General features: G+C 32.0%; 2 protein-coding genes across 7 annotated transcripts in view; both read right to left on the reverse strand.

Moving 5' to 3' along the window:
* Positions 1-394: 394 nt before the first annotated feature.
* LOC128160617 (uncharacterized) overlaps positions 395-21,369 on the reverse strand; it is a 174,163-nt gene continuing 153,188 nt past the window's right edge. Inside the window, exons 1-4 of one of the 4 annotated variants that reach the window (XM_052823967.1) lie at positions 4,022-4,385; positions 3,580-3,763; positions 3,395-3,460; positions 395-2,879 (exon numbers count right to left, since the gene is read on the reverse strand). In XM_052823967.1, the coding sequence (XP_052679927.1) occupies positions 890-2,879; positions 3,395-3,420 (2,016 nt within the window). In that variant the 5' untranslated portion in view covers positions 3,421-3,460; positions 3,580-3,763; positions 4,022-4,385 and the 3' untranslated portion in view covers positions 395-889. Of the gene's footprint in view, positions 2,880-3,394; positions 3,764-4,021; positions 4,386-21,369 lie in introns of those variants that run through there. The other 3 variants (XM_052823966.1, XM_052823969.1, XM_052823968.1) reach the window with 3 other exon arrangements.
* Positions 8,379-19,444, reverse strand: LOC128160611 (uncharacterized). 3 transcript variants are annotated; one of them, XM_052823957.1, is made up of 5 exons: positions 19,301-19,444; positions 18,119-18,392; positions 17,088-17,314; positions 16,593-16,749; positions 8,380-15,970 (listed from the first exon to the last, which is right to left on the reverse strand). In XM_052823957.1, exons 2-5 carry the CDS (start codon positions 18,384-18,386, stop codon positions 12,411-12,413), a joined length of 4,212 nt encoding a protein of 1,403 aa, XP_052679917.1. In that variant the 5' UTR covers positions 18,387-18,392; positions 19,301-19,444; the 3' UTR covers positions 8,380-12,410. The 3 variants fall into 3 exon arrangements, with proteins under 3 accessions (XP_052679918.1, XP_052679917.1, XP_052679916.1); XM_052823956.1 differs by having other exon boundaries at positions 19,290-19,444; XM_052823958.1 differs by lacking the exon at positions 18,119-18,392 and having other exon boundaries at positions 8,379-15,970; positions 19,290-19,444.

The raw sequence follows: 21,369 nt of genomic DNA on the forward strand, positions 1-21,369 counted from the left end.
CCTCGTATTTTAACGTATTTGCTCCCTTTCTCAGTTGTTGCATGTAAATGTTGAGTCGTTTGGTATTATTTGACGATGTAGTTATGATGGAAATTAATTTGCAATAGAAATAACGCATTAGAAACCTAAAAGCACTTCCTAATTTTAATGCAATATTAACAAAAATGTGAGAAAAAAGGAAAAACAAATGTAAAAATATGTTTTCAAGTTTAATAAGATTATCATATTTGCGTTAATAAACTTTTGCAAAAAAGTAATGACAATTGACTTTCTGCAAACGCATAGTCTATTCCTACTTATTTGTACTTAATAGTTTACTTAATTTGACATCGTGACAAGAAAACATGGTCGGTCATCTTCAATTAACATCTATGTTGTATAATATTAGAATATAGATTTACATTGTAAACTCTAGTATGTATTAGTCTCCGTTAATATCCGACAAGCTAGAGAGTCCCCTCTCTGCTTGTCGCAGATTTGTCGCAGCCAGCCGAGCGTCTGGTTGAACGAGACTATATTATTACATGTAACTCTGGCGTAGGAATACATGAGACTACAAAAATATCTAAATTGCTCGTAGTAAATAAAATTTGACTATTTTGAAAGTGTTTATAGATAAGTTTCCTTGAAAAACAATGCTTCAGCATACATTACATCGATTTTTTTTCTATTATTTTCAAGAACTTAGTCTTGTTAGCTGTGATGATTTGTGCTTTGGTCCAAACCCTGTTTCACTTTCGGTTTGCCAGAGAAACTGCATAGGAAAGTTGATTAAAATCAACACCCAATTATCTCTAAAATTATTAATGATATTTTGGATCCCCACATCAATATTATACCACATGAAAATATTATTCAAAGTCAATGTTTGATTGTTCAACCCATGAGATTAGATTCTGCACATACGACGTTTCACACTTTGTATTCTTTGCAATGTGGCTGACCGTATTCTGTTGACGATTGGTTCTACGAGGGATTTCATGTATGCGTATAAAGCTATTTGAAGGTTGCCTGCCATCTCCTGACAGATTCCCAGAATCTGCCATGATATATCCTGAAATACGGAAGTTAGATAGCTGTCCTGATTGCTATGCATCAGATCAAATAACTCATCCAAAGCATGTTGTGCTCTTTGTGTGTCAACATGCCGATAACAAAGAAATTCTAGCATGAGTAAGAGAACAAAAGGAGGTATGAATATGGTTGACCAGTGATTTTTTCGACTATGTTCCTGTTCTGTGAATAACTCATCTATATAAAAAATAGGGTTTTCTAACTTAATAGAAAAAACAAACGACTTGATTACCACTTCAAGCAACGAATTTCCTGGGCATGCAGCTATCTCGGAACTGTACTCTGTATCGAGGTATCCGAAATGTATCATATAAGGCTGTTTCAACCAAACCTTTGCCATTTTAAGAATAAACAACGCTTCCGGGTATTTTTTTACCCTGTAGGAATACATTGCACGTAAGATTAGATCAGAAACGCTGCCAAGTTTAGCTGTCTGCATTATCGCAAGACACGACAGTTCGTCGAAATTATTGTCGCGGGTGTAATCCTCTTTTTTCAGAGACATTAGTTGAAAGGCCACATGTTGAAGCATGGAAACGTACGTCATTCGGGCCACAAGAGCTGAAATCCCATCACGGTTTGAAGGAGCTGATTTTACAATGCTTTTTAGCATTCTTACACATGTTTGAAAATTTAAATATCTCGGCAAAGCAAACACTGCTAGTTCATTGTATAGTTCTTTTATATACAGGTCATTTGTATTTCCTCTTAAATAAGAATAAAGACTAGGTGAACGGTCTTGCATTGAAAGCCAGTTTAATATACACGTTGGACCTACGTCATATATCGCATTTAATCTGCAAAATAATTTTCTTTGAGCGGAACCGTGACATTTTGTCAAAAACATATTATTTTCAGGGATAAAAAAGTTAGGACAAACTCCCTCATATACCCATTTGGTAACCAGTTCAAAACAGACCCAGAAACATTTCAAAAAATTTCTTTGGCAGCACTCAAGCGAAGAGCCCTGTTGAAGAGTCCAAAAGATGGCTGTTTTTATGTGATACGAACACAAAATTTCTTCCTCCTCATCTAGGCCTTTATTAATGATTTCTTTCAAAAATAACTTCATCAGTCCGTACAATAGAAACTGAGAGTGATTCATAGAATACACGAGGGCTTTTTCTGCCAAAGAGAAAGAAATCATCCACTCTTCTTCTTCATGATTTCCTAATTTATGACCTATTGGTACTAAATGGCATTCCTTATTTACTATATCTTGAAGAGTTTGAGGATTTGGCCACAGCTGGCATCTGCTTAAAAATGTAGACGCCATGGGGGGCCAACACCTACTAATTAAGCATTCTGCGTAATCAAAATCTAAACATTCTAAATTGCTTGATATGCATGGCCCATGTATCCTACTGCCTAATATAGGATTTAAAAAGGTTTTTTTCCAAAAGGTGCTGGATAAATATGAATTTCCATATTTGACAAAAAGTAATTTACTAGAATTAAGTTCTTCTGGTGACAATATTTGTAGCAATCCATATCCTGGTGGACTATGCGAACCATCAAACACGAATATTTCTCCTTCAGAGAAACTTTTATGTTGGTTTTGAGAATGGTCCCAAATAACTTGGAAGCCATCTGGATATTCCATAACATCCATATCAGACTCTTCGAAGCGAAAACCTTCCCCCATGCTACCACTTGTAGCTATTCTAAATGGAACATCATATTTAATAGCTGACCTATTTAAGACTTCGGTCATACTCATAATTTCTCTTCTGTTAGCAACAATATGTGAGGTCCCAACAATATCAACCATTCTCTCAAATACCTGTTTTGAAATGAGTTCTTCACTGGAAAAAAAGGAGACGTTTTAATTTCATTTGCATGAAGATAAGTAATATTAATTGTGTATACAAAACAATTTCATCTTATAGCTTGTGATCATATTTGTATCCATTTCCCCCATTTAAGTAGAAAATTGTTTCCTTTTATAGATATTATTCTAATTTCAGTTTTGAAAATATTTGTTAAAACGGATTAGGACGGATGGACAAATTAAATTAAAAATAATATCTATTTTTCTCAATACATTTTTATGCTATTAGGACAAAATAGATTGGTTTCTTCTCGTACCTTTTTGGAAAAACGGAGATGTTTCTATTTTAAACTATTGATAATCATTAATAGTAACGCATTAAATTCTTTGAAGAAGAATAGCTTCGATATATTATCATGCATATTCATGTTTTTGATCATTTTAATCATAATCAGACGGAAAGATTTCTTTATAAAAGTTCTCTAGATCTGAATTTTGTATCAATCAATGAACAGATAATACAAGTAGACATATGAAATTCATACTTACTCTCTTAGAGGGGAATTAAATGACATTTTATGCGTTATCCCCTTTTCACTGCATACAGTTTAATATCTGAAAATGTTTTATTTACATATATATTATTGAAGAAGCCTTCCAAATTTAAAATAGGTGTCAAGTAAGTGAACATTTTGACAAGTATGATAACACAAATCACTATAAAGTATACATACACATTAATATGGCATTTGTACAAGCAAAAAATATCATCCAAGATTTAAATATGAATGAGGATAGCAATAATGATTTTTTAAATGTGCTTTGGCAAACAATACTGTAATACTCTAAGCTGGACACGTGGGTTCTCTCCGGGTACTCCGGCTTCTTCCCACACCAATGACCCCCTCGCGCTAACATCTGTGCCAACGAGAGATATTAATATAAGTTGTAGAACTTGCTTATCAATCGTTGTAAAATAAATAAAGGTCAGTTTTTTTTACTCTAAGCTGAAGGAAAATATTTTTCTTTCATATAAATTTAACGAAGAAAAATTTGACAAATCAAAAAGTTAGACATTTATTTCGAAACTGAAGTTGATTATACATGTATTTCCCACTAAAATGAATACTTGACGAAATAAGATTGAGTTTTTTGAATAAATCGTTGAGCCCTTACCTTCACATACACGGTGGAGTCATTCTCAGTTGTCCAAATTGATTTTGTTTTCTTAAGTTTGAAAATTTTCAGTAACTTTATTTAGATGTGATCAATTTTTGGCATATGCTTTACGTTCTACCATTGTCTTAATTGTTTATTGAGGTGTAAAGTAATTGCTATGGACAAAGAATTTTACTGATATTAATCGGTTATTTAAATTTTTAAAATCTCTGTACATACTGGTTTGTAAGTCAACATGTGTCATTTTTAGCTCACCTGAGCTAAAAGCTCAAGTGAGCTTTTCTGATCAAAATTTGTCCGTTGTCTGTCGTCGGCGTTGGCGTTGGTGTTGTCGTTGGCGGCGTTGTCGTTGTAAACTTTTCACATTTTCTTCTTCTCCAGAACCACTGAGCAGATTTCAACCAAATTTGGCACAAAGCATCACTGGGTAAAGGGGATTCAGGTTTGTTCAAATGAAGGGCCACGCCTTCTTTAAAGGGGAGATAATTGAGAATTATTGAAAATTTGTTGATATTTTTCAAAAATCTTCTTCTTAAAAACTATTAGGCCAGAAAAGCTTCAACTTGTGTGGAGGCATCCTCAGGTAGTGTAGATTTTAATTTGTTCAAATCATGGTCCCCACGGGTAGGTTGGGGCCACAATATGGGGATCAAGTTTTACATAGGAATATATAGATAAAATCTTAAAAAATCTTCTTCTCAAAAACTATTTGGCCAGAAAAGCTCAAATTAAAATGGAAGCATCCTCAGGTTGTGTAGATTCAAGTTTGTTTAAATCATGGTCCCTGGGGGTAGGGTGGGGCCACAACGGGGGGATCAAGTTTTACATAGGAATATATAGAGAAAATCTTAAAAAATCTTCTTCTCAAAAACTATTAGGCCAGAAAAGCTCAAATATGAGTGGAAGCATCCTCAGGTAGTATAGATTCAAGTTTGTTCAAATCATGGTCCCCGATGGTATGGCGGGGCCACAATGGGGGAATGGACTTTGATAAGATCAAATTAAAATGAAAGCATCCTCAGGTAGTGTAAATTCAAGTTTGTTCAAATCATAGTCCTTGGGGGTAGGGTGGGGCCACAATAAGGGGATAAAGTTTTACATAGGAATATATAGAGAAAATCTTCTCAAAAACTATTTGGCCAGAAAAGCTAAAATTAAAATGAAAGCATTCTGAGGTAGTGTAGATTCAAGTTTTTTCAAATCATAGTCCCTATGGGTATGGCGGGGCCACAATGGAGGAATGGATTTTTACATAGGAATATATAGAGAATATCTTTAAAAATATTCCTCTCAAAAACTATTAGGCCAGAAAAGCTCAAATATGAGTGGAAGCATCCTCAGGTAGTATAGATTCAAGTTTTTTCAAATCATGGTCCCCGATGGTATGGCGGGGCCACAATGGGGGAATGGATTTTAATATAGGAATATATAGAGAAAATCTTTAAAAATCTTTTTCTCAAAAACTATTAGGCCAGAAAAGCTCAAATTTGACTGGAAGCATCCTCAGATAATGTAGATTCAAGTTTGTTCAAATCATGGTCCCCGGGGGTAGGATGGGGCCACAATTGGGGTATGAATTTTTATATATAGAGAAAATCTTTAAAAATCTTCTTCTGAAAACTATTAGGCCAGGAAAGCCCAAATTTGAGTGGAAGCATCCCCAGGTCGTATAGATTCGAGTTTGTTTAAATCATAGTCCCTGGGTACAGTGAGGTCACAATTGGGGATGAATTTTTACATAGGAATATATAGAGAAAATCTTTAAAAATCTTCTTTTTAAAAACTATTTGGCCAGAAAAGCTTAAACTTGTGTCGAGGCATCCTCGGATAGTGTATAAATTCAAGTTTCCAAAACTCAGTATATTGTTTGAAACCTCAGGTTATGCAGATTTAAGTTTGATGAAACCATGATTCCCTAGAGAAAGGTGGGGGCCACAAAATGGGGGGGGGGGGGGGTGGTACATAGGATTAGAGAAAAATCTTCTTAGAGATACAACAACAAAAGGGGCTTGGTGTTTACCAGAAAAAGATGTGGATAAAAATTGGCAGATTTTCAATTTTTTAGCAAGATCTACTGTACTTAGTTGTAAAGATATTTTGATTTCGATACTGTAATGCTAATTTGATCAGAGTAAAGGCTCAGATGAGCGATGTGGCCCCTGGGCCTCTTGTTAAAATAGTGACCCCTGGACTAATTCTGGTGACCCAAGACGGATTCAAATTTGAACGTAGAAGTATATATGGAAAATGTTTTAAAATCTTCTTTTCGAGAACTACACTGCTTTAATTTATCATATTACTACGTAAGCATCCTTAAATAGTGTAGATTCTAAATTATAAAAGCCATGACCCTCGATCTAATACTGGGGCCCAGAAGGGGTTCAAAGTTTAACATAGAAATATATATGGAAAATGTTTAAAAATTTTCTTCTCGAGAATTACAATCCTACAGTTTGTGAGATTACAATGCAAGCTTCCTCAAATAGTGTAGATTGTAAATTGTTAAAGCTAACCATAAACCCTGGACCAATACTGGGGCCCCAGAAAGGGTTTAAAAGTTTAAAATGAAAATAGCATATGATACCAAATTTAATGTTACAAGGAACTGTTGTTCAGGTGAGCGATTTGGCCTATGGGCCTCTTGTTAAAATTTATTCTCTAAAGTCAGAATTTCCATGTCGAACTAACGACTGCATACAATTTCTACGATACTTGGTATTTACTCGGAGATTCCTCCGTCTTCGACACTAACCTCCGCTTTAAAAGATTTCAACAAACACGCTCTGCTTGAGATTGGTTTGTAATTTAGTGGAAAGTCAAAGGTAAAAGTCTCTAGTCGATATTGTTTCAAATTTTCCAGAACTTATCAATTAGAGCGAGTATCATGATATGCTGATATATATATATATATATATATATATATATATATATATATATATATATATATATATACATATATATATATATATGTATATATATATATATAGAAAACTTAAATGAATAAAAACACAAAGTCCGAGTAAAACATAAGCGCTTTCATTTTCATCTTCAGATGTTTTACAACTAACCAAGGCAACGCCGTTATTGTGACGTCATAATAACGTTAGCAAAGTCTCTGGTGTTGACGTCACAATTTTGGCGTATTTTTAAGCATAACACATATCAATGAAATAAAAACAATGTAATTTAACACAAACATTGAAATGGTACACGGATGTTATAATAAACTGTTCAATTTAGGTTTATATATTCTTATAAAATGTTTTTCTTTTTCTCGTCTTTCAGAAGTATTACACTCGCACATTTTATAAAAAGGGAAAACAGTAAAAGATTTCTTTCCACATACGTCCAGATGTTCACTGAGTTTTATTTTACGATATTCCGGTGAATTAATATGTTGTTTGTGTATCCGGATTATATATATATATATATATATATATATATATAATCCAAAATGAGTGAAAGGTGATATCACACAGTATAAATAATCAAAAAAGAAAAAGAAAATGAACAGTTCCAAAGTTTCTATTCACTAGTGCTTTCTGGATTTACATCCTTCTTCAGGTGAATGTACATAAGTTAGAATGTACATAACTTATGTACATTCACCTGAAGAAGGATGTAAATCCAGAAAGCGCTAGTGAATAGAAACTTTGGAACTGTTCATTTTCTTTTTCTTTTTTGATTTATATATATATATATATATATATATATATATATATATATATATATATATATATATATATATATATATATATATATATATATATATACTGATGCTATGTTGATAAAAGCAAACCGGAATAAATGGTGTGACGTCATAGATTAAAGGCTTGTCTCCATAGAAATTAATGCAATCTTCTTTAATTAATCACTGCTTAGTTAATAATATTTTTTTGAAAATTTCTCTCGATAAATCCGTTTCTATTCTTCAAAGCTTCGAAACATATCAGACTATTTAATACATGATTGATATTCAAGATTAGAAAAATTAGGTTCTGATATGGGTCGGATACCTTAAGCTGCTACTTACTTTTCATTAGTCGTAATTTAATTGATAATCTTTAAACTAGTCACAGTAGTTCATATAACGTTTGGAATCTTTCTGAAAAAAGTCATTAAAATGCATGGATCAAAATTCTTAAATGAAAGGAGCCTTTAAGTACATGCATGTTACTAACTTAATTTTGCCAGTTACTAATTTTGACACTTCCCACAGTTATTATAGAAGAGGTGAAATATAACTACTCAGTACACTAACTACTGAGAATATAAACTTAAGGCGATTAAGAAAAAACAATGTGATAAATGTTTACTTGAAATGAAATTTCATTTCAAAATTTTATTATTATAGTTTAAACGTGGAAAATATTAGAACCTTAACAACGTGGTAAGCAAAATTGTAGATACATGTAATTCTAAAATGGTGTCAAACATCCAAAGCCAGAGTTAAAGTAAAGGTAATGCGTCTATACTGGCGCCAAAACAGTGAATAACTAACACGCTTGAAAGTCCGGAATTCGATTTTCCTGCTATAGTCTGTCCCAAGATATTTATACAGCACATTTGGACGATTTTAAAAAAAATACACATACCTGTGAAAGAAGTGCAATAATTATTGTAATATTTGAAAGGGATAATTTCCAAGATAATTTCATTGACACATTATCAACTTTCACTTGGAAAAATTCACAGGGACGAAAGCAGATTCCTTACGGAGATTTATAATCGGGAATGTTTACATTTTTTCTCCATTCGAAATACACTCGAAATACATCGCGCAATTTTACAACGTTATCATCCGGGCTTGCTGCAATACAAAATCCCCGTAGATGTCACATTTTTTTTGCATTGATTTAAAACCTGATAAGCAAACAGGGGCGTTTAGACCGAGAAATCTTGGAAATTTTTCATACCTTTGATTGAACATTGTTAAAACCCTGAGGTATTTATACATATCAAGCAATTAAGCAAAATGTTAATACAGGATATCTTGGGACAGAGTATACAAATTACCTTTAGTAAAAACCAGGCTTTATAGTACTTTAAGTACTACACATTTTCATTGTGACGTAACACCAACTACCCATAATTTCAGCTATGATGTCAACATTTTATTAACGTCATAATTGATTACAGGTTTTTTGTATTTTGCTGGGTTTTGTAATTTCAATGAAAAAATATTAGGAGGGAAGCATTTTATCAATTTCCACAAAAACGATGTCCGCATCACATGGTTTTGAATAGTGTTTTAGAAACATCAGATTACACATATTCTAATATTCGTTTTTCTAGTCATTGTTTGAAACGAACTTAGTTCATTCATTGATTCATTTTACAAAAACTCACATCCACAACGTGTAATTCCTTTCTTTGGAAGTGTACATTGTAAGTGGAAAAAAGTTATATCATATTAAATGAAAAATGGAAAATAATAACAAAAGGCAAATTAACACGTTTTTCCTGAACATAATCATTTTTATTAAACAGTCTGTGGTTTATTTATGTAATAAAAATATGTCTCATTTTCTCATCTTTATAGTTCATAACCAAAGGTAAAATAAAACTCAACTAAGCATATCAAAAAATATTGTTACAACAAGCGTATATTTGCACTTGATTTAAATATATTCATATATTTGCACAGATCTCAGTAAATTCGCTAAAACGTTGTTTATAAAATTTTATTTTCAAAGAATTTATGTCAATCAAACAATGAACTGACTTTGACTGTAAAACAAAACATGTATAACTAGGAATCGAAGATACATCCACTTACTGCGATGATAAACGATTATATTGATTCTGTTGGCATATTTGTTTGGTTTTTTTTAACCTCTGTTCCTTTTTTAGTTTCTAATAAGATTGTTTGCGTCATTGTATAACATATTACATTTCATGTAACAAGTAAAGTATTTTGTTTTCTCGCTAAAAAATTAAAATTCTCTGAGAGAAATTATTTCTTAAAATATAAATATATTTTTAAGGATTCCACCGAATTATTTAAAAAAAAGATACAAACTAATACGTTGGTATTTCCGTGTTTAATACACTTTCGATGTCGATCGTGAGTAAGGTATTAGACAGTAGAGAGATCTGAATATCATTTATCTTTTTTGTGTCATCTCTTTTAGCAAAAAAAAAGGTCAACACAAAATTTGAAAAATTGAAAAACAATGAATAGCAAATCGAAGTGAAAAAACAACCAAAAAACCACCAATATAGAATAACTAGTGAGTATTTTTAGTTTTAATAACCCCTCCCCCAAAAAGAACAACAACAAAAAGCACATGTTTCCCAAACTCCCCTAGGTTTGGAGACGTGGGGATTTTTATAAATTATAAAGGATTATGTTGGCTACTCTAAATGTCATACCAGTGTATCAGGTATTATAGCCAAAAAATCGTTAATGAAATTTGACCTTGAAAACTTTAACAAAATAGTTAAAGGTTTAATATTTTTGATAGGTTCAGCCATGTTTTATATCATCTACACGTTCTTATCTTAAAGAATTGTTACGCTGTGACTTAGGTAATAATTTTCAAAGGATAAATGACATTGAGATTAATAAAGTCAAGGTCAAAATTTTGCTAGATTTCACCCTTATTTTTATCATATATCTAACGCATGAAGTCTTTCAGTCAAAGGGGTTTGAAGGTATCTTTTTTAACAGGAATTGTGATATTTTACTTAAATTTATCTTGATAAAAGAATATGGTAACGGTAAAATAACAACAAAGTGTATAATTATTGTTTTTTGTTTCCGACGTCCTTCAATCAAATGTTATTGAGGAAACGACTGGGGATTTTTGTATTTTGCATCTAAAATTTTGAAGTTAAGGTACTTTTTGGGGTAGATTTATCTAGGCTTAATACCATCTATCTGTGATAAAGTTAAATGTATGTATTTCATGTATTCCATGTTATATTCCAGACAGTATTCTTAAGAAAACGCTTGACATTAAAAGACAAAATGAGTCAAGGTCAATATTTTTTTATGATTTAGATACGCTTTATATAATCTTATCTATGTCACCTGATAATTTAAAAGGATATAAGATAAAGAAATTCAATGATAAGGACTAGAACATTTTTCATAAAATGATGGCTTTGAGGTTAAAAAAAAAGTTCAATTTAATATGGGTCACTTCATCTCTAGAGCATATATAAAGTTTAAAGTCTGAACAGTATGAATATAATGTTGTTGTTTTTTTTCTCATTCGTCCTTGAGTTAGGGTCGATGTAAAAAAGTTAACAACAGTAAATATAAGGGTTTCATAATTGTTCTGTTTTAATTTTGAAGTCCTTTTTTCAAAGTATATTTTACATGTAATAAACCTTAAAATAAAAACATTATAGTAAAGTAATAAAAAAATGATGTGTTTCAGCTCGGGTATTTACTATCTGTCTATAATATAAGTCCAAAGTATTTATATTAAAGGAAAATAATGTAATATTATGCAGAAAATGATTGACCTTGTAACAAAAGATAACTTGAGGTCAACATTGTTGGTGGCGTGTAATAATTCTAAATATTATCTTACTATATACCTAGTTTGAAGTCTTTATGTCCAAAAGTATAATAATATTTATTAATAAAAATAAAAGAGACTTAAAACGAAGTTGGGAAAAAATCGTTTACTCTAGTGTAGATTTGCAACAACAGGGCCATTTTCCATTAAAGTTTAAAGTATAACTCATATGTGTTTTCTTTAAGAGAAACAAAAACACTGCGGAGAAACCCCCACCCCCTGAAATTTGAACATTACTGACAAAAGGAACTGATCAACTATTGTGTATCAAGAACTTTATTTTCTGTCATGCCTGAATACTTTTTCATCTCAACTGAATTATCTTTGAGTAAAATCTTAGTCTATTAAAATCATATGAGACCTGCCACAACTGTTTTTTATGTTGTTGATAAATAGGGAGTTAATTTTTAATGAAGATTCTAGAGTTCTAAATAATAAATGTATATATGTTAATCAGTTACTGACATATTTTTGCATTGAATACCAAGTCTATATTATCCTCACAAAAATAGTAGAAAAATATTTCTAATCTAAAAAAGGCTACAACGAAATCTGTTTTATCGACGACGTGGAGCAACGACGGACGTTTTGAAATAAATAACCAAAGCTCTACAATCAGTCAAAGCCGATTTGCTTTCAAATAAATGAAATATCGTTCAAACAATAAAGTCAGAAAGTTGAGCTTATATTTCGACTATAAGAGTTGATTAAAAAAATAAAAAGGGGAAACATAAACAAACATTTACATTAATATTCCTGAAAAAAAGTTCAAGAAAAAAATATCAACCGAACGTTTTAACTTTGAATAATCTAATTCAATTTATTCTAGACGGGTTTAAAGAAGCTTTTCTTTGTTAACAGTTTTTAAACTCACAAAATAAATGTGTGAGGGGCACTAATAAAACTTCAACAATCACGAAGAGCAATTGCAAAACGAAAGACAAATGCGATGCGCTTTCTCTGTATAAGTGTGATGGCTGGAATACAAGGCAGAGCAAAGGCTTTATCAATCGGAATGTAAACAACCTTAAGTAAATATATAACATTATGCCCTTTGTTATAAAAAAGAACAGTAGTTTTGCCCAGCTAATGTTTTCCTCAACAATATTATGAGGACATGTCAAAGTGTCGGATGATCTAATAAATATTAAAAAGAGGACAAAACAAGACAACAAACTAATCTTAAAAACAAATATCAATCTACAGTGATAATCAAGTACCAGGTTTTTGCATGGATTTGGAATAAACAAGATGCAAAAATATATACATTCTAGAACACAATACACAAAAAAGAAACTGTCTGCTGAATTTACATTGGCAATCCTCAGAGCAATAAAGCGAACGAATGCAAACATCACTACTACTTTGTCTAAAAATACTAAAAAGTTTTGTTCGGAATAGAGTTTACTTCTGATGGGTTTCGTGTCCACTCCAAAATAGGAAGAATTTTGTTGGGATATAATAAAAGAGTTACATAATCGATGCAAAGTATACATATATACTATTTGTAAATACTCCATACCTTGAAAGTAAAAAAGCAATTGATCTGATGATGAACTTGTTTCCTTCCGATAACAGGCTAATTTGGCAATATGAAAGGTAAACAAAATGTAAAGTGCAACAAATAATGTAGCCAAGATTCCCAAGTACCATTTTTCTTTTTTGACATACGATTTATTCTTTTGTCCTCCTAAAAGAAATTTCCCCCTATCAATAACAGATTCATGAAACGGTAGGGACACTGTGTTGAAGAGGTCAATTGGTAAGTAACCCTTGTTACATCGAATATTGATATCCGCGCCATTATTAATAAGCGTCTCAACAGCATCTACGCATTCAGAGGAATTCATTCCAAGAATCAATGCATGTAATGGAGTGTTTCCGTTGATGTCTCTAACATTAGCTTTTAAGTCACTGTACGGCCTTGAAAATTTCTCAAACAGAAATGGAACAATTTCAAACGTGACACAAAACTTCAAAGCCATTTTAAGTAGATTAAGCGGAGAATATGTAATAGAATATTCTGAATCCTTATTTGTACTTAAAAATATTTTGAGCATCCCTTGGCTTTTTGCAAAGTGAAGAGGTGTTCTTTCTAGAACGTCTCGTTGAAACGGATCAGCACCATTCTCAATTAATATATTTGCTGCTGTTGTATTATCACAAATGGCCGAAAAGTGCAATGGACAAAACTGCAAGTAGTTGTCATTGAATGTTGCAAGCATCTTTCTTCTGTGTCTAATTGATGAAAAACCCCTACGAGTTGCAAATATTTCGATCGAATCTTCTTTGGCAAATATGTTTTTAAGTTTCACCATGTCGTAGAAAAAAATAGCATTGCAAATTTCGACGAAACAGCTAAATAAAGGATTTCCTAAATCATATCTTTTGATTTCCATTAAAAATATGATTGCAAGTTTACCTACCAAACCTGCGTGTCTATATGAACGCGGAATTGACATGCTTGTTTTATTTTTACCTTTTTGTGAATCCAGCAGCATCTTAAGTATTATGGGATTGTTGTTATGTAATGCCTCCTCCAGTACACTAGAAAAGTCAATTTCAATATCGTAGGTAAGATTTAATACCTTAGACGAATTATATAGTTTAGCTCCGTTATTAAGTAAAACTGATACAGATTCTGTATTGTTTCTTTTTACAGCAATTGCTAACGGAACCCTTCTCTGAGAATCAAAATGTTCAATGCTGGCCCCTTTACTTAGCAGAAATGTTATCATTTCGGCTTCATTAAACCAAGAAGCAACAAAACAAGGTGTCCATCCACACATCTCGTCAGGCTGATTAACATCTGCGCCCTTGTCTATCAACAGTTCAGCAATATCACAACGGTCTGTGCCGGCTATCTTACATAACAATGGAATGCCGAATTCGTCATATGATTTTAAGTTCACTCCTTCATCAATAAGCAATTTTACGACATCAATGTTTTCTCCTGAGACAGCGACATGCAAAAGATCCGTCTTTAAGTTTTGATGTTGGTCCTTTCCTTGTCTTTGATATAATAATGAAAAGAGCTGAATACAGCCCATGGCAGCTACCCAATAAATAAAGAGTTTTTTCCTACTCTGCAACTCTTCTAAAAGAGCAAATCTGTTCGATACGCTCAAAACTCTATGTTTGTTTTCTTCGTGCTGTTGTGGAGGTAAAAATGTCTCATTACATGAAGCATTTTCTATGTCTTTCAAATGTATTTCATGTTTTTCTATGTAAAAAGCAAAGTGTTCAATAAATTTTTTACACTGCATTGGCTCGCTCAAAAGAATGTCCCTGAATCTCCCTTTTACTATTTCATCAATGACTCGTTTTGAAAACACGTCGAAAGATGACTGCTTTAAAATTAATATGTTTTCATCATCTGTTGGTTTAATCGAAAACCGAACCCGATCCCTTATAAAACAAAGTTTACAGAACTGCAGCAATATATCGGGAAATTGGGATCCAAAATGACATGCGATTGTTTCTTCTAGTCTGTCGTGTTGAAACTTGAAGATGTTTGTTTTTTCAACAAACATACCTGCAACTGATTGTAAATGCAATTTAAGCGTTCTTCGGGCAATGTTTTCTGGTACTTCGCAAGCACGTAAAATCTTAGTGAAAGCCTCTTTTCTTTCTATTTCGCAGTTAATATCAAATATCGTTTGCAGATCTTCTAGATAAATCATTACTACAAGCACAAGAACACAATACACCTCCTTGTTTTCTATTTGCAAGCGATTTAGTTCTTCTATAAAAACAATGGACGGAGATTCGAAAAACTTTAATCTCATTTTTAAGAATTCTTGATTTGTTGTAAATAGATTGCATAACAACGGGAAGGCAAATTGACAAGAACATATTTTCAACAATTCATTATCATCATAGTTCTCAGATATTTTCCTTCGCTTCATGTAATTTGTAAGCATTCCCCTTTTCTCATTTGAAGATAAAACTAAAACTTCTGATTCTAGATCAACGACTGTTGAATTAAACACAGTGGAGAAAAATTGCAAACTCATATCAGTATACACTTGGCGACGTAATGTACTCAACAATTTTACATTATTCTCTTTAAAGACAACTTTTAGGCGGTCATGTAATCTTCTCCACAATTCAACTGCGACGCTATCAACTCTATATTTTCCAATGATATCATCTATAATGAAAAGTTGTTTTCGCTTGGGAAATCTTTGAAGAATGATATCGTTAGGTGAGCTTATTAAGACAACTTCATATCCATTTTTCTCAAAAAGAAGTGAAACGTATTTCATGATAAAAGTTTTGCCGACTCCAGAATTTCCGGTAACCATGACAGCAGTGTTATTATCAAGCTGTTCTATAACTTTCTTCGTGCCTCCAGTCTCATAAAAGTTTTCTAATTCATCTCTCCATTCGTCCAACACACTTGCAGTGTTAGCTGTAAGATAAATTATATTTGTTTATACAGTCTTTATTGTGTATTTTGAGAGAACCTTTTGTTGGTCATGGCTTATAATTTAACTGCATTGAGGCTTCAAAAATACCTGCATTAATATGCCTGTATACCATGCTATGTATTACGTGTAATCAACATAAAATAAGAAACCTCACAAATGGTACCCCCGCTTCTTCCCTGAATGATAACTCAAGTCTGCATGTATTGGAAAACGATGGGTGCACGATTATTCTGCCAATGATTTTGAACTCGCACAAATGACCAAAGATCAAGGTCAGAACATATGTTTAGGTCACAGGTAATCTTTAAGTTAAATTTTTCCCTCAAAAAATGTGACTTAGGTACGAAAAATGCATTTTCATAAAGACCTTGTACAATCGACTTTGGATCAAGATCATGGCTCACCCTCAGGCCTCAAGTAATCTTTGTGTGAAGTCGGAATTTAAATGTCCCTATATAAGAAAGACGCTATTGCACAGACAGACAGACAAGGCGATTTGTATCTACCACGCAAACGTTGTTTACGGGGGTTCAATAACTACAGCCATTTAACCAGACCATGATATATTTGACAAAAGTATAAAACACTTTATCAACATCTTACTTTTCCAGTTTTGATGAAATTGCAAGTCACTCTGAATATCATGTAGTTCCTTTTGTATTTGACATAGGAGTTTTTCCCGGCCACATCCCTCAAAGTCGAAAGATTCAATTTCACGAACAATGCTGTCCGTGTCTCCGCAACTTATCTCCGAAAAGGACTATAAAGAAATTTACAAATTGAAAATAAACATTTAAGTATTCAAGATAAACGATAAACATGCATTATAAAAAGAAATAAATAAAATTGACGTTTAGTTATTATCAGAAAGAGAAACTTAAAAAACTCTCTTCTAAAAGATAAAACATATTCTGTTATTATCATTTTGAAATTTCTTTTTGAACTGTTAAGATGAGATTTAATGGTAAGTTGAATCAAAAACAATAAATTATGCTTTCTAAACATTCTTACAACCATTATTCATCTGTTGAATGAGTGAAGTGTTGTATTAAAAATTTTTGTAATTAAAACCATGCAGTAAAAAATATTAAAACTCACATGTGTTAGACAGGACCATATTCTTTTGAACGTTTTGTCATTTATTTTGTTCTTTGATGTATGGCACAATGTATTCCTGTAGAATTTAATTCTTGCCAAATTCGCCCCGAGAGAGTTTTCACCTACTGGTGGAAGTTTGTCCCATCCACTGGTAGGCGGTTGAACAAAACTAAGACTTCGTAAGAGGCAAATCATCAATGTTATATCAAAATCATCAGAGCTCGTTGCTACAAAAAAGATATTTGTACATATAACGAATGAAAGAGGATTGTAACGCATTGAACGAAAGTAAATCATAAATCCATAAATTAGATTAAGATACACAACATTGTAGTTTAAGTTCTAAAGACCAAGTCATACCAGGAAAGGGAAGAAATTAGAGGTATACAACATGCCACTACATGTAGTTTAAAGCACCCATTTAAAATTCAGAGATTTATCTCGCAAAGTTAAAGCAGTGCAAAAAACAATTAAAAAATTCTTCAACATTAGCGAGAAACTAAAGCCCAAAGACCAAAACTCCTCACAAAAGGATGACGACTTTCCCAATTTGGTGGATCTCCTCAATTAACCTAAACATATACTAGAACCATGGGTAGGGAGTCAAATTAGTTTTTTGACATTTTGTTTTGTAACAACTACATACATGTATATTATACTTCGGATCAATTCAATTCAAACAAACTTCAGCCACAATAGATTATGGTCATTATGATAATCTAAGAAAATTATATTGGACATTTGGCATATGGTTAACATTATTTTCAAATAGGTATTGGGAGTTTTATGATTTATTTAGACACTTCAATTCACAAGTCACAATTTGTAAAATGAATTGTTTTGGAGACAGGAAGAAATAATTTGGTTTTTGTAGTTGTTTTGTTGTTGTGTTGTTTTGTTGTTTAGTTGTTTTGTTTTGTTGTTTTGTTTTGTTTTGTTTTTTGCTTTCAATGTGGCTTTAAAATCTTAACTACAGAAGAACATCTTTCATAAATAGTTTGTAATTACTAAACACATATCAAATTGTTCACCTGTTGTATTTGGCGATGATGGCATTGAAGGCAACTTGAATCCTGGAATTCTAACCAGAATTTCTTGTGCCTGCGTATTGATGACCTTTTTGTTGGCCAGGTCTTGAATAATCTTAACATTGCTGTTTAAAATATTCGCCAAACAATTTGGTGGAATTTTATCATTGAACAATTTCCTCACAGCTATTGGAGCAACGTGTTGGATCACTATATTTAGGATCCAAAAATTGCGATCTTCTTTAGATATTGTGGAGGTATTGTCAGTCATTATAATCTATAATATATAATAAAAGCCTAAAACGTCTGTTTATATAATAAATTAGCGTTCAATAGATACTATTGATAGCATAAAAAAAGGAAACATATAAACTCGTCAAGTCGATAGGAAGTTAAGAGCACACGAAAATATCATTTTTTTCGGGAAGCAATTTTAATGAAAGATTTTTGAAAGGTAAGGTTATTACTAAATGTGATGAAAACTTGTTCATTGCTTTACTTTAGTCGGACGTTAAAGATGCGCTCTTTAATGAAACGCAAATATTCGTACTAGTCCCGTATTTACACCGGCGCAGCGCGAAGTCTGGAAGTACAACCCTTTATGAAACGAGCCCCAGGTGCCTAATTACGGTGATTACGTAATTACGGTAATTACGGTGTGACGGTGCCTAATTACGAGCGGTGTTCAGCTTTAATAGGACAAGGCTATCCTTTTAAAAATGACATCCTTTTAATACACTCTATATGGGATTTTTAAATACATAAATAGGGTAACTTAAAGCGATTTTCTTTATAAATAAAGTAATTTGAAATTTCATTTTAACAAGTATAAATTGTTATACAAATTGAATTATAAAATTAATCTTTCGATATCTTATGATTTTTCCAACGTATTTTTAATAGAAGTCTTAAAAATAACTTGTCTGTAATCATCACATATAGATATATATGAAACTCATTGCAGTAAACACTGGTCAGTATGTCGTTAGGTTTAATACATTGATAAATATTTAACAATAGCTGATATATTCTTAAATAGACAAAACAAACTTACAATGATCAGTTTAAGTAGTCTAGTAAGAAGTGGTCATATCAGAGCGAAAATTGTTGTTTACGTCTTAATAATAAAGGAACACTATTCAACTTCTAATTTTATAAAAACACAAAACCATACCGAACGCTTACTGTGTTAGGAATTCAAGAAGATCCATACAATTTGATGTTTCAACTTCATGTTCCTTTCCTTTTAGATGCACTTCTATATACGCGTCCGTGCATTGTGACTGAATTAAATCGATAAAATCAATAGCGCAATGTCATTGGTTGACGCTTTACGCCTGACTGTTTGGGTTTTAAAAGACTAGCCAAACATTATGAATAATCAAAACAACGAATGGGCCATGGTTACGATAAACCGAACAAAACAATTGTTTTGTTTTATAATGATTTCAGTGTGTTAAACAGGTTGAATTGCGACTATTGTCTATGAAGATCATTTTTACTTCATAACACTTGATGACTCGTCAACGATTTGAATATGTTGAAAATTCATCATAACTTCCGAACCTATCTTAAAAGTCATATTCAAAATTTGATTTTGAAAAATCTGAGATTAATGCATTGACAGTAATAAAAAGAAATTGGGCGAATGCGATTGTAAGTGTGCAGAATCATCATTTGAGATTTAAGCATATAAAATTGCCAAATTTCCAGTGAAAACTCGAAGTAACAGTTGACAAATGACATCAGTCAAACACATCCTTAAACCAATGCCTATTATGCATCAAAGTTTCTTGATCAGTTATAGGCTCTGGGATCTCATGAGTATAAAATTTCAATTTTTACCGGAAGTGACGGTAAACAAAATTACACCCATAAAACACGTTTTAAATCAATGTCAATCATCCACAAAAATTTTATTTCTTGCTCATGTAAGGTTTCTGTGATCTTGCGAGAACAAAACTTGAAAAAAGAATTTTTAAAAAATGTTTGAAAAATCGAAAGTAGAATTGTTTACCTTACTTAACAAATACAAAATGTATCAATACTAAAAAAAAAAACCCGTATATCGAATAACTAATATCATAACTGTATATTTTTTTAATATCAGAAATGCCTGTAAATTATTAAAACTGTGCCCTATACCAACTAGGTGTTATATCAAATATGTTGCATAATCTTAATACATGTATATATAATTCACGAATGGAAAAAAACACATACCAGTCCTATTCGATTATTTTGAAGCAAGACACATCTCGCTTTCAACGATTTGTCTGAGGAAGAAATTTCGTAAATGTTTGTTTAAAACGAATCCGTATATTACGAACTATCAATTATATTATATGAACTGTTGTACCACTTCCCAGTCTACAAGTGTATTATATTGTGTGTCAATTGTATAGATAAATGTAATTTTCAAAATGCTAGAATCCATCTGTAGAGGTCTTTTAACTACTGAAAATAATTCTCTAAAAAAGCCAAAGTGTCACAAAATCCACATGAGCAATTTTAGAAAATTATCTCTCATACCAGAGTATCTATGAACCTTAAACAATATATCATAACGTGCAAATGAAACCTGCATTATACAATCCAAATTTCCTAAAAATCCCATATATCTTTGAAATATATATATGTTTTTTTTTAATGTGTATAAAAAAATTGACATACTTTTAGCGTGCAAATGTATCTCTGATAATACAATAAATCACATTATGATTTGTAAATTTCATTCTTATGGATATTCTACCCAGTTAGCAGGTGAAATCTTATAAATTTCCCTGAAAATTGAGAAGCCAGTATTTGTGGGTTTTTTTCTATGCTATTGTGTTTTTATGAGTGTGTTTGTGTGTGAACCCAAAATTATTTGCAGGTGTCCAATATGTCACCTGTAGCCGTCCAAATAGTAGAAACAAATGAGACAGCTACAAGCAGCTTATTGGACAGATGCAGGATAATATGAGATTTTCTGGACTCGGTTGAACATAAGATGAGGTCAAAATGTTTTAAAGTTTAAGTTTATTGCTTTATACCGGTTTGTATTTTCAGTTCTCTAAAAAAAACTTATTGAATGATTTTCAGTGTGAATTTTTTAAAACCAAAAATAGAAAATATTGGTGTCAGGAATCATTTCCTGTTGAATTTTGCTTTATTGAACATGTCAACGAATAAACAAAAAATTATTAGAAATATAAGAATTGTATAATAAATCCACTTTACCAAGCCAGACTTCAGATGACGGTGACCCGAAC

Source organism: Crassostrea angulata, chromosome 8 (assembly GCF_025612915.1).
Source record: "Crassostrea angulata isolate pt1a10 chromosome 8, ASM2561291v2, whole genome shotgun sequence".
NCBI classification, from domain to species: domain Eukaryota; kingdom Metazoa; phylum Mollusca; class Bivalvia; order Ostreida; family Ostreidae; genus Magallana; species Magallana angulata.

Bases quoted from the DNA above. Each gene is read 5' to 3' on its own strand.
- LOC128160611 (XM_052823957.1), bottom strand. From the start codon at position 18,386: ATGACTGACAATACCTCCACAATATCTAAAGAAGATCGCAATTTTTGG. The intron at 16,750-17,087 runs GTGAGTTTTAAT...ATTTCTTTATAG, and splicing joins TATGGTCCTGTCTAACACAT to TCCTTTTCGGAGATAAGTTG. The intron at 15,971-16,592 runs GTAAGATGTTGA...TTTATCTTACAG, and splicing joins ATTTCATCAAAACTGGAAAA to CTAACACTGCAAGTGTGTTG.